This window comes from Phalaenopsis equestris, unplaced genomic scaffold (genome assembly GCF_001263595.1).
Source record: "Phalaenopsis equestris unplaced genomic scaffold, ASM126359v1 Scaffold000779, whole genome shotgun sequence".
Classification (NCBI taxonomy): Eukaryota; Viridiplantae; Streptophyta; class Magnoliopsida; order Asparagales; family Orchidaceae; genus Phalaenopsis; species Phalaenopsis equestris.
Genome location: NW_018165219.1, coordinates 138,952 through 154,823, shown reverse-complemented (window position 1 = coordinate 154,823; position 15,872 = coordinate 138,952). Strand labels below are relative to the sequence as shown.

General features: G+C 33.7%; 1 protein-coding gene across 1 annotated transcript in view; it reads right to left on the bottom strand.

Moving 5' to 3' along the window:
* LOC110031157 (RING finger and transmembrane domain-containing protein 2-like) overlaps positions 1-15,872 on the bottom strand; it is a 35,943-nt gene that overhangs the window by 8,493 nt on the left and 11,578 nt on the right. The window contains exons 2-6 of the mRNA XM_020734233.1: positions 9,585-9,661; positions 8,170-8,338; positions 2,347-2,435; positions 718-882; positions 515-592 (exon numbers count right to left, since the gene is read on the bottom strand). Of these exons, the coding sequence (XP_020589892.1) occupies positions 515-592; positions 718-882; positions 2,347-2,435; positions 8,170-8,338; positions 9,585-9,661 (578 nt within the window). The remainder of the gene's footprint in view (positions 1-514; positions 593-717; positions 883-2,346; positions 2,436-8,169; positions 8,339-9,584; positions 9,662-15,872) is intronic.

Sequence of the window (15,872 nt, the reverse complement as noted above, 5' to 3'; positions counted from 1 at the left end):
ATGGTATCTATATATATATATATATATCGTACTTTTTATTTTAAAAAAGCATCTTTTTTTTCGGTATTTAGAGTTTATATAAGTTTACTAGTGTGATCCACATGCATCGCATCAATTTAGTTGCACTGAAAAACCATAACCTTAACCATCCTACAAGAAAGACAATGCTAAATGTAGAAGCGCGCCAAAACCAAAACAAAATGTGGGTTCTATGTGGGGGACACATCATTCCTGAATTTGAATCCAAAACAATGAACGGAGCAAAATCAAATCAGCTGATGAGCTCACAAAAAAAACTTCCGAAAAATGAGTCCTATGGATAAAAGAACCAGAAGAAAGTATTCAAATTCTACAAAGATAAAAGGATGTAAATGGAAAACCTACTTAGTTCATTAAAGAAAAATGGAAACCAAGTCATTTTCCACATTACGGTTCTTGGCAAATTCACAAGCAGATTGGTTAAAAATAAATATTGGTTAGAAGAAGTTTATTGGATCAAGTATAAAACATTTACCTGATCGACTGTGGCATGAGATCCATAATGCATTTCTTTCCGTGACAATGCCTTCACTGCTGACATAAATGATTGAACCTACATGATAAACTTCAATTCATCTCCATGTTGCAGGTATATAAAACCAAATATTAACCAAAGCTGGAGTTCTTGAAAGTTTTAAAAGTTCAACATAGAATAGTCTGAGAAAATAAGGGTAGCACCTTTTCAACCACAGATGTTAGCTTAAAAGTTAGATACAGCCCTGTTGTAAGGGAGGAGAAAAGGCTACCATATTCCTTGTTCAGGAAGAAACGATACCAAACTGGTGTTGGTAATAATGCTCGATACAGCAGCACTAGATATTCCACAATGGTTAGCAATTGACCCTATGAAACAAGTATCAGCAAGTGCTACATAATAAACCACACCAAAAGTATAATTACCGTAGCCAAACAATTCATGATTATTTTCTGAGAAAACTCTGAATAAGAAGCAAATAATAATGATTTATTTTAATTCCTAGAAATCCCAAAAAAAAAAAATCATGGACATATAAGATGAAGCAAGACAATAAAAACTAGTTAAAAAAGTAATTTTCTACGTGAAAATAACCACAAACAAGTGTAGCAAAAAATCTATTTAACAAGAACATCTACCTCTGGTCCTCAACGGAAGGGTCTACATTCGGCTTTAACGGCAACTTTAAGTGAGGAAAGTAGTAAAACCAAGAAGTAAGAGTTAAACATTGCAAATTATATTCAAATGTATGCAATTTAAGCTCATGAAAACTAACAACATGAATGTAACTAACTACTATGAAGCATGGAACATTGCAAATTATATGCTAATGCATGCAATTTAAGCTCATGAAAACTAACAACATGAATGTCAATGAGGGGCACAAACATGACCATCACCATTATCAACACGACATGTCAATTATTTGAAATTAGATTTATAATTATTCATTTTTCATTTGTTCCAACTGAGTGTTGCATGAGGTAATAAATACATTCACAGAATATATATATATATACACATGTTAATTTAGAGGAACTTCTACCCATTTTATTTTAGGTGTCAAACCTACACAAATCATTATGAATAAATGTTATCCCATTATCAAAGGTCATGACTCCCTCAATGGTCTACCTGCTTCAACAACCAGAACTCCACTACCATGAATTTATAAAAATAATGCAGCCACTAAAAGTATAATTACTTAATAGCTAGACCTAACAAAAACTCTCATTATATATGATAAATCATGTCAACAAAATTATGCTGTTTAATTGCATGTGATTTAAATCCGTTTTTTGAAGCAAATGATTCCAAATTATTCGAGGTTCTCGACATAAAATTCATTTATGTGAGTTTCATTTAATTAAGTTTGGTTTGCATAAACTCACCCCTTATGAACTCAGATTCTTTTGTTTGTTTGTGCACGAGTTCTATTTGAAGATTCGTTCACAGTATTTTATACTAACTTATTAATTGCAAGAAAAGTAATATTCTAAACCCATCATCTAATTAACTTATATTAAATGTAAAATGTAAGACTAAAGATGACTTTCAACACTCAAAATTGAAACGTTATGAGGACAAGTTTCAAATATTGGCACTGTTTCATTCAATTTATGCCAAATAAACATCAACTCACTACCAAAAGTGGGTTTCAGAAACTTCTACCATTAATCTCAAAACAAACTAAGCCTTTAAAATGTGTGCTTGCAAGATCTACAGAACTATAGTTGCATAAATTATCATAAATTAGAACAATAACATAATAAAACAACTAAAAATTCTACGGAAAATAAAAATGCTTTCTTACAAAAAATAACAAAAATTACCTGTTTCCGATAGTTACAGCCTCTACTATTCTTATAACACACTAAAAGGACGCATTTCACAGCCATAGCTGCCTGACGCACCATGGTATCTGCAAGAAAACAATTAATTAATAAGGAATTAAGACATTAACTATATCAAGAAATCAACAAATTCACAAGTCCCAAACCGATGGCAATCTCATGCAACCCGTAAAAAAACAATGGCAAACCTCAACCAGGCCCACATGTTCTGTGACCCAAATAGATGCATCAACTCAAAAAACCAAATAAATTTGTATTCATTTACTGAAGTTTATGTAACACAAATCTAAAACCTAATATTGATAACAAAAATTAATAAGTACCTTCCAACTAAAAAAGGTGGAATCAAAAGGTATGAAATTAATATCCACATCCCAGTACAATGAGATTCAAGGAATGAAGGTAAATAAAAAAATATAAGTACGAAATCATTTGATTCACTCATATAAGTCATGTAAAAAAGGAAGCTACTCGAGATATAATTAAAAAGTTTCTTTATTAACAAACTATCTGAGAAACTCAACAAAAATTATCCATTTTAAACCATTCAATGGTGAAACATAGGTGTTTCAAAAAATATATATTCCAACAGCATCATGTAGCACCAAAATAACAAATTTTTTATAAATATAGAAGCACCAACATGTACCTATATCTCTAAAACATTAATGATCGTGTTTGATTAATAATCTAACATGTACCTTGTGTAGGAAAGTGCCAATCCATATACTTGATTAAAAAGAAATTTAATTTTTTCCCTCAGAATATATTTCACTAATTGTGTTTTCTTTTATTAGATATTTTCTATTTTTATGATTTCCTTTTTGGTGAGATTTCTAATTTAAAAGGATTACAGTTTCCTATTTTTGTAGGCCGATATGTCGGCCAAACTATTATATATACAGTAATGTGTAATGCATTGGGTTAAGCAAGAAATAAATACCATTTCCCAAATTTGTACACGGCATTGAAGCTCTGATGCCTCTCTCCCCTTACGAGTTTCGCTGCATGAAAAAACCACAACCTAAGCCCCTCTCGCTCACCTCTCTCGTACACATGCAGGAGGAAGGCAAGATCGCACAAGGAGGCAAAATGGAGAGCTCTTCCCTTGCTCTCTCTTGATCGACCTCTACATGCCCTAGGTCCAGAACTCACCATGAGATATTTCTTCGCCCTTTCATTCTGACTACTGCGACTCTCTCACAGTCGGCAGCCCGCAATCTCGAAAACAACACAAAGGAAACATCCTCTAGTCTCGTGCTCACCTCTATTTCACATCGTCTGATCGTCTCTTCTATTAGCATAGATCACTCATACACACGGGCCGTTGCTAATTCATTCGTCTCTTACGTTTGACAAGATTGTAGCAGACAAACAGTGTGAAATCGCAGAACACCTCATTCACCAAAGCAGTGCTCGATTCAACTTAGAAATGACCTAATCACCTCTCTCCAAGTGTTGAACTCGTGAAAACTAAGAGTTGCACACCTCCCTCTAGTTTCTATTCACATATTCAGTCGAGCACTCAAACAAAGGGTTCTTCTTTAGCTTTCATTTGAGTAGCAGGACTTCTTGATTTGTGCTTCAAAATCTTATTATGGTCAAGCATGACATGACCTCACAATTTTCTTTCTCTAAAGTCACCTCTCTAGATTTGAGCTTGAATCTTTAGTCCCTACCACACCTAATTACTCAACCTCATCTAATCACTAGCTATAAACTACATGGTCATAATTTTCTTCAATGGTCATGTCACAACCCAACTGCACCCCCGCCCCCCGGCACGCGACTACCGAGACTCCACACTCGGCATCCATTAATCTCACAATCAATGGGAATGAAACGTCCACTAGTCTCGTGCCTCCTCATATCTGTCTCACATCGTCTGACCATCTCTTTTATTCACATAGCTAGTCTCGTGCCTCCTCATATTTGTCTCACATCGTCTGACCATCTCTTTAATTCGCATAGATCACCTCGTACGCACGAACCGCTGCCCCTCCGTTCGTCTCTTACACTTGACAAGATCATAGAGTCAAACCGTGCGAAATCACAAAACTCTTTGGTTCACTAAAGTAGCACTAGATTCGACTTATGAATGACCTAAACACTTCTCTCCCAGAGCTGAACTTGTGAAAACCGAGAGCTACGCACCTCCCTTTAATTTTCATTTGCAAGTTCAACCAAGCACTTGAACTAAGGGTCCTTCTCCAGCTTTCATTCGAGTAGCAGGTCTTCCTGATTTGGGCTTCACAATCTTATTATGGTCAAACGTTGCATGGCCTCACAATCTTCTTTCTCAAAAATCACCTTTAGATTTGAGTCTACATATTCAAGCCCTAGCGCACCTGATAACTCAGCATCATCTAGTCACTAACTATAAACTGCATGGACATAATTTTCTTCAATGAGTACCCAAAAGTATGCACAAAGTCCCAAAACTATGAAATGCAAAAGATGTACAAGTCACACATGGCTACTCACATAGGCTCTCATTACCCCTTCCTAAAAGTTAACATTCTATAGTGAGTAACAACGAGCTCAACAAAATAATTAAGACTAAAATAAATTTTATAAATGGAAAAAAAACATGCATGCTCATATATAATCCATGTACATGTTCACAACACATGACACAAGATGCTATAAACATACAAAACACAAAATAAATGACATCATACAGAGAATCATGGTTGCTGTATAAAACATGTATTTCATTCATTCATGTGTGACCAATTTAATTATATATGCCTCAATTAGCCCCAATTATATATTTAAATCACTCATGTGTATTTTATAAAAGGGCTAATTAAATTAATTAAACTTATAACTTCAAAATTTTATCTCCCGTTCTATTCAAAATTCATATATAGTGTTAGATATCGAATTGATTGATTTGACGTGTAAAATTTTATAAAATTAATTCGATTGAATTTTAAGATTTGCAAAGTTTTTCAAATTTTTGGTGTTACAAATCTCCCTCATAAAAATTTCATCCTTGAAATCTTTGACTTGAACAAAAAAGGGATATTTTATTGCATTTCTTAGTCTTTTTCTCATTTGGCTTCCTTTTCAGGCCTGTACTTCTACCTTAGAATTTGTTTATTCCTCAATTTCTTAATACCAATTTCTAAAATGCTTTGAAGCTCTTCATTATAAGTAAGATTTTTTTTGTACTTATATGTCTGCATGTGAATTTCTCTGATTTGATTTGAAACCAATTTTCATAGCATTAAAATGTGAAATACATCATGAATATTTGACGTATCAATAGATAAAGCTAGCGATTGAGCAACTAAATCAATCCTTTATGAAATTCCAAATGAACTAATGTACTTGGGACTAAACTTGCTTCCCTGACCAAATCTGGGTAAATTTCAATGGCTTGACTTTAAAATATACCAAATCACCAATTTCAAATTCTGCTGCTTTTTATTTTGAGTCATAATAATTTTGTCGTCGATCCTGAGCAACTTTCAAACTGTCTTTGATTAATTTGTTTTTTTCTATAGCTTCATCAATTAACTCGGGACCTAACATTCGACATTTACCCACTTCAATCTAACTTAATAGTGTTCTACATTTCCTGTCATGCAGTGCTTCATAAAGAGTCATTTTGATACGAGACTGATAACTAGCTACTATTGCTGGCAAATTTTATCATTAGAATGTGATCTTCCGAACTACTTCTAAATTCAAGGGCACAAAGCCTCAACAGATCTTCCAATACTTGAATTGTTCTTTCTGATTCTGATTGTCCGTCGGTTTGTGGATGAAATGTTGTGCTAAATTGCAAATGCATAACTAAATTTTTTTTTAATGCTTTTTCACAACCTGAACAGGAATCTTCCATCCCTGTTAGAAATAATACTTTTTGAACACCATGCAATCAAATAATTTCTTTTACATATGATCTTAACAAACTTTTCAACCAAATATGTCTACCTGATTGATAAAAAATGAGTTGTCTGTTGGTCTATCAATAATGATCCAAAGACTGTCATGACCCTGGATCAAAGAAATCCCATAACAAAACCGATAGTAATTTATTCTCACGGATGCACAACTTTTAGAATCTGAAAAGTTTGGCACTTAGATACATATACAACATCATTCTTCATACTTGATCACCAGAACATTTACTTCAAATTCTTATACATTTTAGTACAACCTCGATGAATTGTGTACCCTGAATGAAAAACTTCACGTAGGATTTCCTATTTCAAATCAGAATTAGCAGGTAACCATAACTGTAGCTTGTTTCTGATAAAGTTATCTTCATCAACAGTCATATCAACCTTCTTTTCTGAATGAAGTTATTTCAAGAGTTTCTGATATTCACTGTTAACTTTCTGAGTTACCTTGATTATATCTATCAAAATTGGTTGCACTGTCAATTGATGTAAATATCCCATGTCACCTGATCTTTTGACTTCGGCATCAGTTTCTTTGATTAATTCCAGCTCTGGAGTAACCAGCTAGCTTGCGTTACTTGTGGATTTATAGCTCAAAACATCGACAATACATTTGTTATGTTGGGACAATATTGTACATCCAAATCAATCTTTGAGAACCACTAGCAAATATTCGTTGCCTCAAATCCAGCTCTCTTTATGCTAAAATATACTTCAAACTCTGATTATATGAGAAGACTTCGTTCTTCACACCATATAAGTAGTGTCGTCAAATCTAAAGAGCAAATACTACAATAGATAATTGCAGATCATGTGTCAGATAATTTCTCTCATGTGGCTTCAACTGCCTGCATAAGCTATTACTTCTCTATGTTACATTGAAACATATCCCAAGTCTCACAACGATTCATCAATGTAAATCTTGAACTCTTATGTACCTAACAAAATAACCAACACTGGAGCAGTAGTTAAATGTTTCTTCAACTCTTGAAAACTGTGTTCACATTTTGCAGTCCATTTAAATTAAACATCTTCTCTCATCAACTTGAACAACAACATAGCAATTTGTGAAAATCCTTTAATGAACCTCATGTAATATTCGACCAATCCAAAAAAAACTACGTGTTGCATTCTTTAGAGAAACATTCCACAATTGCTTTCACATTAAGCGGTCCTACTAAGATTCCTTGGTCGTTAATAATATGCCTCAAAAATACAATATTCCACAGCCAAAATTCACATTTTGACAACTTTGCATGTAGCTAATTTTGCCTCAAAAACTCCAATATAATCCTCAAATGTTGGTATGATCATTATCAACTTTTGAATATATCAAAATATTATTAATAAATATAATGACAAACTGATCCACATAAATCTAGAATATTCGATTCAGCAAGTCCATAAATACAACAAAAGCATTGGTTAAGCCAAAAGGCATAACTAAAAATTCATAATGACCATATTTGATCTTAAAAGCTATCTTAGTTATATCTGCCTCTTTAACTTCGATATGATGATATCTTGATCTCAGATCAATTATTGAAACTAATCAGATAGATAATTGCAGATCAAGTTCATTGCCTCGCCAGCCTCTTCAATAAAATATTTGTGTGCATATGATTTTCTTTCACCAGACCTATAAAGATAATTTGCATTCCAACTAACCCAAAATGGGAACTAGCATTTACTAAATTAAATTATAGATACTATATTCCCAGTCATAAATCCAGACGGTTTTGTTATCACCAAATTCTACTATAGACGTAATAATCTCGTTCAGACCAAAACACTCATATTTACAATAACACAATAGCAAAACAAAATAGTTAGAACAAGGACAAACAAATATAAGGATTTATTCAGCTTGAACGATTGAAGAATTTACCATTCACCATAATGATAAATATTGCATGCCAAAATGGTGGAACTTCACTTGGGGGAAGCAAAACCAGGGGATAAAGCAGCTCTTCATTGCAGTACCACCAATACACTCCAATCACATGAATGGTGAATATTACTCCAATTCCAACAAGTACTGAAATTTTCCTCTCTCCCTACATAGGCAAAGATCAAACGATACAAATATCAAAAGACCTTCACGAGTCCATCCATTGTGGCAAGTTCAACAAAACACAAACAGATAAAATATGGTGAAAGGCATCAAGATTTATCATAAGTTGAACTAATGATTATCAACATTGCAAAAGAACAAAGAATGAGAGCAGCAATATTTAACACAATAATATCAATCCCACCACCCAATAATCTCAAGCAAAAGAAGACATGAATCACACTTAAGCAATTAACTACTAGCATACTTTAAAATGCTATTTCAAATAAGGTGACAAGTAAAATTTTGAATATTAGATTCTTATAAAATTCTGAATCATTAATGCGTGCTTTTTTTGATATCAGTATAGCAGCTTACATTTATTTCAACTGCATAAAATTTGAAAACCTGCAAGCTCTTTTCCCCTTAGCAAGTTGCAAACCTTAGCAAGTTGAGCATAATTTGAGAATATAAAGCAAATGGAACATAGTACGAAATGTTGAAATTCATTGTGGAAAAGCTATAGTAAGAACATTTTCAGAATCATAAAATCTTGTCCAACAGAGTAGAAGATGCATCAGAGGCCCAAATTGTACACACAAATAAATATTAAAGGAAAGGAAATAATTGAACATCATGAACTCTTCGCTGAAGATTCACCAACTAAAGAAACAATGAGACATTCGAATTCCCAATAACTATTTCCTTTCAGAATTCCAACATCTAACACTACAGTGATGCACATCCTGTGATAGACATAATAACCTGCATAAACTAAATATTTAAGAGAACTGGTTTTATTGCTGCACTATGTCATAGCTTTTCTTCCACAATCCATAGTGGTTATCACTAAAAGGTGCCTCAATAATTTTTTAAACAAAAAATTCTTTGAAGTCAAAAAAAAAATTTTCCACGATTCTTTTACCTTGAGAAACAAAGTGCAGAACATACCCATGCCCTCAATACAACACCACATGATCCTAAGACTAGAATAAATTAATCTACAATATAATCAGTAGTATCTAACACCATAAATCTAAGAAAGAATGAAATAGGACATTTGTGATATAAAATAATAGCACCTATAATTAAGAAAGACATGTCATTAAAGACTAGATCTTTCGAAATGTGGAACATCAAAGCAAAAACAATTCATAGAAAATCCTAATAGTGCAAGTGCTAAAGGTTTAATCATCAAGAAAGATGTGAAAAATATAACAATGGCAATTATTACGGCAAAGAGATTCCACCTTCAAGGCTGTCTGCTTACACAATAAATCATTTGACTTGAACATTACAGCAGACAGCCAAATCGTTATGAAGAAACCTGCAGTCAGAAAACAAGAAAAAAAAAAGAGAAAACTAAAATTAAAGTGCAAGAAAAGAATACAAAAACTCAAATTAAAGTACAAGAAAAGAATATAGAGCCATATGGAAAAGAAAAATGCTTAGGAACTTTACATATCTGTTAACTCTTAATTGGATGATTACAAAGCCATATCACGTTTACAAAGAAAACCATCTGACATTACCCGCTGTATTCATCTATTATCAAGTTTTTATTTATTTATTTATTTTTTGTGATTCATGCTAGCTTTAAAAGGCTTATAGAATGTTTGGCTACAAGTAAAATTTAACCTTTAAGTAGGATTCAATAAATCCTATAAACTCAAATTTAGTAAATCTTGAGAGAAATAAAACTGGAAAACATTTCGGCATGACAACCGTTAAATCTACTAAAAGTTGATAAATTGTTTAGTTATTTGTTCCAAGATTTATAAAATTTCTGATGAAAATCCTTAAATATCTTAAATACTTTGATTGGTAGAATCCAACAAATTCCAGACAACGAATAACTAACTGAAAAGAGATTTATCGAATAATTGCATTTAAACATTCAAAAATTTTGTTTGACAGAATTTGAGCTAAATCTTCCTTGAACTTTGCCTAAAATAGAATATCAAGCGACCCCTAAAAGTTTGTTCGGACACTTGCTCATTTCATTTTATACTTATAAGCTGATTTCCTCATACACATATAAACATTGGCCATCCTTCACTCTTAATTTATTTAAGCTCTACAAAGCAAACTGTATGATCTCAGCATGAAAACATGCTCCATGACAGACACATCTCCCAAATGTCAAAATATATTGTCTACTTTTAGAGGAAATACAGTGATGAAGAACTTCATCTCTCATCTGCTTAATTATTCTCATGAAGGCCGCATTCTCTTTCATTTTTCCGTAAGTTATTCAAATACCTACTTGATATTTGGCAGAGAACATAAAAAATGTTTTGAGTTTCACTGTGATAATAAAACCTCCAACTAGACATTAACTGCATCAGCAACCCAAAATGTACAGCACTTTGATTTAATCAGCATCTTTTGAGGCATTAACCAAAAAAAAGATGACCCAACCTTTAGCCATAACAAGCAATAGAAGCATTTGCCAGGCTTATCATTAAGGATGTGTTAAGAGAAATTCGTATAGCTCGTATGAGGTAAATGGCCCACTCAAGATGGAACAGTTACAATTGTTATTCAAATTGCTCTTAAAGCATGCCAAAAATCAGAACGATAAACAAGATTGTTATGATGGTGCCTAAGGATACTTTAGTCATTTGCCATTTATTATAGGTAGTATAAATAGGACTAATATGTTTAGGGTTAAGGTTCTACATGAGATTATTGTGGCAAGTCTCAGGCTTAGAGTTTGAGAGAGATTTCCTACCTCTTGCATTGTAAAAATTGGGAGAGATCGCCTACCTGTCACGACTCGACCTGAGGCTTAGAATTAACCAAAGTGGGAATAGACAGTCAGACAAAAAAAATTAAAATTATTCTATAACTAACATTTTAATATATGAAAGTAATAGAGTTAAATTTTACCTCATTTCAGGTAGTTCGCATTTTCTATAAACATTTTCTCTTATATCACTCATCTTTTTAATCAATTAATTAAACCTGAAACGTTAGTATAAAACACCAATAAGCTAAACAAAGCTAGTAAATACCCATACTCCTAAAATGTAGTAATTCAATGAAAAGGGAGACAATATGCATGCTAATTAAATTGCATAAAAAAATAAAAGGGCATTTAGCGAGTTGTATTATCTAATATGATCATCCAAGATGATTTTAAACTTTCACTATATCTTATTATATCGTTTACATATCAATATCTTTTTAATATGTATACATTTATCACGGGAGCACCGTCTAGAATTATGTCATTCAAGGTACTTCACTATAAATATTCTTTTCTATTTACGTGCACGGGTATCTTAGCATTCATCAGCTAGTACCATAAAAGAGTGACTATCATAGCCAAGCATGCACATGCAAGCAATCAAAATAACAACTCCTATCCTTATTTTCTTTTCATACCATTCAATAATCTGAATTATACATTTAAATGACATACAAATATCAATAACATACACTCAATATGATCAAATGAACTTAAAGAGCCAATAAAATCTATTTAAGCAAGTGCAAGTCATATAATGAGACATTTAGAAGAAATCAAATATTACCAAAATTTATAAGTATAAGTACCCACTTGTTTAGCTTGCTTGCGACACCGATTCCTCAACTCCTGACCTTATAGACTCAAATGTTCTTCAACCTAAATTGATATTAAACAATAACATTTTTATTAAATATTAATTCTAAATTTAGTAAATTAAATTCTAATTAAAACATACATTATCTTTCAAAATAATTCGATCCTCGATCTTGAAACTGTATCTCCCTTACTTAATTGCATCCTGATTTCAGATACGTCTATTATTAACACCTAAAGAAAAAATTTGAATATTCATATAAGATTCATTAATTAAATTAGTACAACATCAACTTACCTTAAATCACAAATTTGGGTTTCACTAGACTTTTACTCTTCACTTCATACCCGCGACTCTTCCTCTTTCCTCGTAATGAAAGTTCGCGTCACCTTACACCCTCTAATTAGGAACTTTATAGCTTATATCTTGTTTCAAGTAACTGTATTAACACATTATTTAAATAAGTACATACACAGACATAATTATTCATATAAGAATATATATTAACTTATTAAATTATTAAACATGCCTCCTTTATAATATTCAGTCTCTATCCTAGCTCACGCACAACACCACGCTTTCTCCTTCAGTCGGTGATCTTCTTAGCTAGACTTCTTCCTTTGCACGGCTCAATCCAGAGCAGTGCACACAAAATCGCTTCCTCCTGCTCCTTTGCACATCTTCGGCTCCCCTTATCTTCTTCCTGGTTCAGGTCATTGCTCAACCTAGCACCGACACGTGTCATCCTCTTTCCTCCTCCTCTGCATGTGAGGACTCCTACCAAAGGAACAAGAGTTTCTCTTACTCTGCTAGAGCTCGAGTCTTCTTCTTTAATTCGTACTGAAGCCGCTCGGCGATCAAGTGTGCAGATACACCTTCAATCTACTCTCACAATGTCGTTCGCACCGCAACAATGTGCGTAGGGCTTCTGCTAGAGTTGCACAGAAGCTATCTTCCTCTACATCATTTTCATTTTCTCTCTCTTCTGGCTTTCTCCCTCCCTATCTCTCATGCTTCTTCCCTCTGATTTGATTCAGAGAAAAGGTGCGAAAATACTCGTTTTAATTTTTAACTAGGATTGTGTCTATTCAAAGGACACATTCTATTATTTTTATTTTATTTTATTTTATTTTATTAGGTTATTACACCACATCTCAAAGTGTAGCTGCTTATATTGGGATTTGTGTTGAATGTTCTTGAAATAAAATATTATTTGCCCTAATTTATATGTGGAAATCTGTGTTGTTTCCTATCAAACAGTATAAGAGCAATCAATTTTGGCAAGCAAATACGAAGGATAACGATGTCAAAGCGATACAGTCACTCGAACAAGCGATACGATCGACGAAGGACCGCAGGATTGCGACATACACAAGACTCGAAACTCCCATCTTTCTCTTCCTCCCGCTCCATCCTCGTAATATAAGCATGATTGAGCTAGCAGGGGAGCAACTACAGTTGTGATCCGACCTAGCTGGGATGACAATGATGGGATCGCGGGTACTTGCTGGGAAGCTAATTCAATTGAGGCAAATAGAAGATTGATCATGTGAATAAATGAGGGGATACAATCACGATTTGAACCTAGGAAGAAGGATTGTGGTCTACAGTGACAATACAGTCACGATTTGAGCCTACTGGGGAGCCAACGGGGTCACGGCTTATAGTGACATGATACAGTCATGATTTGAGCTTGCTATGAGCTGACGGGATCATGGTGCACAGGTGTCTCCATCTCGTAGCCTGATTGAACAGCGTGATATAGTCAAGATACGAACCAAACGGAATGACAACGTATTGGGTCGTGACCTGTCTTCCTGACCGAATGTGCAAGCAAGTGACGAAATTTCAGGGTACAAAAGTTTTGCCTTATGATTCAAAGTCTTCCTAGGAGTAGTGATGGGTAAAAAAATAGATGCTTTAGAGGAGAAATTAAAGGGAGAGTTGAGCCACGTCAAATCTGAAATACACAAACAATTCTCATCCATAGAGGGGTGAATCAAGAGGAGATTCACGACTCTAAAAGAAATGATGAAGAATATCATGAAGTTTCACATAAAACCACCTCCAACTGCTGCGTGATTGAGCGGCGACATTGAGGGTCGTCAAGGTAGTATCGCTGCTTTAGACGGATTGGGAGTTGTGGTATCGAGCAAAGAAATCAAGAGCGGACTCGAGCAGCAGCACTTGGAAGAATTAGCGTGATATTCGGACGGCTTGAACAAAGGGAAGCAAGCAGGATTGAAGTTGATGGAGATGGAAGAGACACGTGATACAAAGTCGACAGAAATTCTGGTGATCCATAAGCTACAGAATAAAATAATTGGGGTTGCGATGTTCTCGAAGATTGACTATACGTCAAGACAATTGCCGATTTGAATGTGGTCGAATGATGCACATAAGATGACATTTTGAATTCTTGAGGTTTACTATAAATTTTTTATTAAATGGAAATAATTGTCAGATGAAGACGGACCGTGGAAACCATATAACTTAATCTAATAGCAGTTGATCCCACATTGGGGAAATCTATATTTTTAAGAGGGAAGTTATATTATAATAGCGCCTAAGAGGAATTTAGTCTTTATTAGCCTAAGCACAATTTAAACATTTGTAATTTATTATTGGTTAATATAAATAAGACTAAAATGTTTAGACTTAGGGTCATGCATGAGATTATTGTGGTGAGCCTTAGTTTTATGGTTTGGGAGAGAATTCCTACCTCTTAAAATGTAGGAATCGGAAGATATCGCCTACCTCTCGAATTGTAGGTGCTTATATTAGTATGTGTTGATTATTTGATGTTGTTTGAATAAAATATTATTTACATTAATTTTTGTGTGGAAATCCGTGCTCATTCCTATCAAAGATATTTTGCCACTAAGGGGTTCATCTGTCGGACTTTCCTTACAAACATGTTTAAGCAAATTAAGATAAAAATCATTCAATGAAAGTGGTACAACATGAAATAATAGCAAAGCATGGCCAGATGAAAAGAGCTAAAAACAAAATACAACGAAAACCCAACAAAAGATAAAAATCCAATGGGGCCACATTAAAACCATCACACTTGGAACCTGGTATACATTAGAAAGTGAAGATGTTTTTTTCCAGTAATTTCTTCCCCTCCTAGTATGTATAATTTATCTTTTATTTATTTATTTATTTATTTGTCTAGAACTAGAAATGCTAACAAATAAGGCAACAGAATAGATTGCCCATATCCCAACAGCAAAAAGATCATCAGCAAGAAAACACCAAGAGAGACTAAAACACTAATTATACAAGTAGGCATGGCAAGTAGTTAGCAATCCAGATAGGCACCAATTCCAAGGAAGAATCCAAATTAGCTTACATAATTTTTAGTACAAACCAATTTAAAAAAATAAAGAATGTCAATACTTGATTAGTAGATGAGATTTTAACAATTGGCGGATCGCCGTTGCAACAAATCCTTTTTACTATTTTGGATATTCATTGAAGCCATCTGAAAGATTTTAAGTCACTAATGTACACCCATGATTTTGATTTCTGGTACAATGGAAAGCTACTTGAACTCTTTTATGATATTCCTCAAGGATGCTTGATGTGTTTTTTTATTTTCATGAATATCATGGTTACCTTTTCATCTTTCATTCAATGAAAGAAAAAAATTGGACTCATCGCCCCTTTTAATAGTTATGTTGATGGTATCCTAGTAATCAAAGATCAACTTTTAATATAACTCCAGATCCACTAAGCTTATGGTTCATTATCATTCGATCATGGTCATCTTCCATGCATCAAATAATATTTCGGGTTTTAAACTTGGTTAGCTCACTTTCACTTCCTTCTAGCCTCCCTTTCTCATCTAAAGTCATATTGTTCTTATGTCACTAATTCTACAACAAGATCCACTTTTATTTCAGGGTTGGAAGTTGAAGGAATTATTTAAAAGTCGATCCCTCCAACCCTCTGCCATTTGGTTAA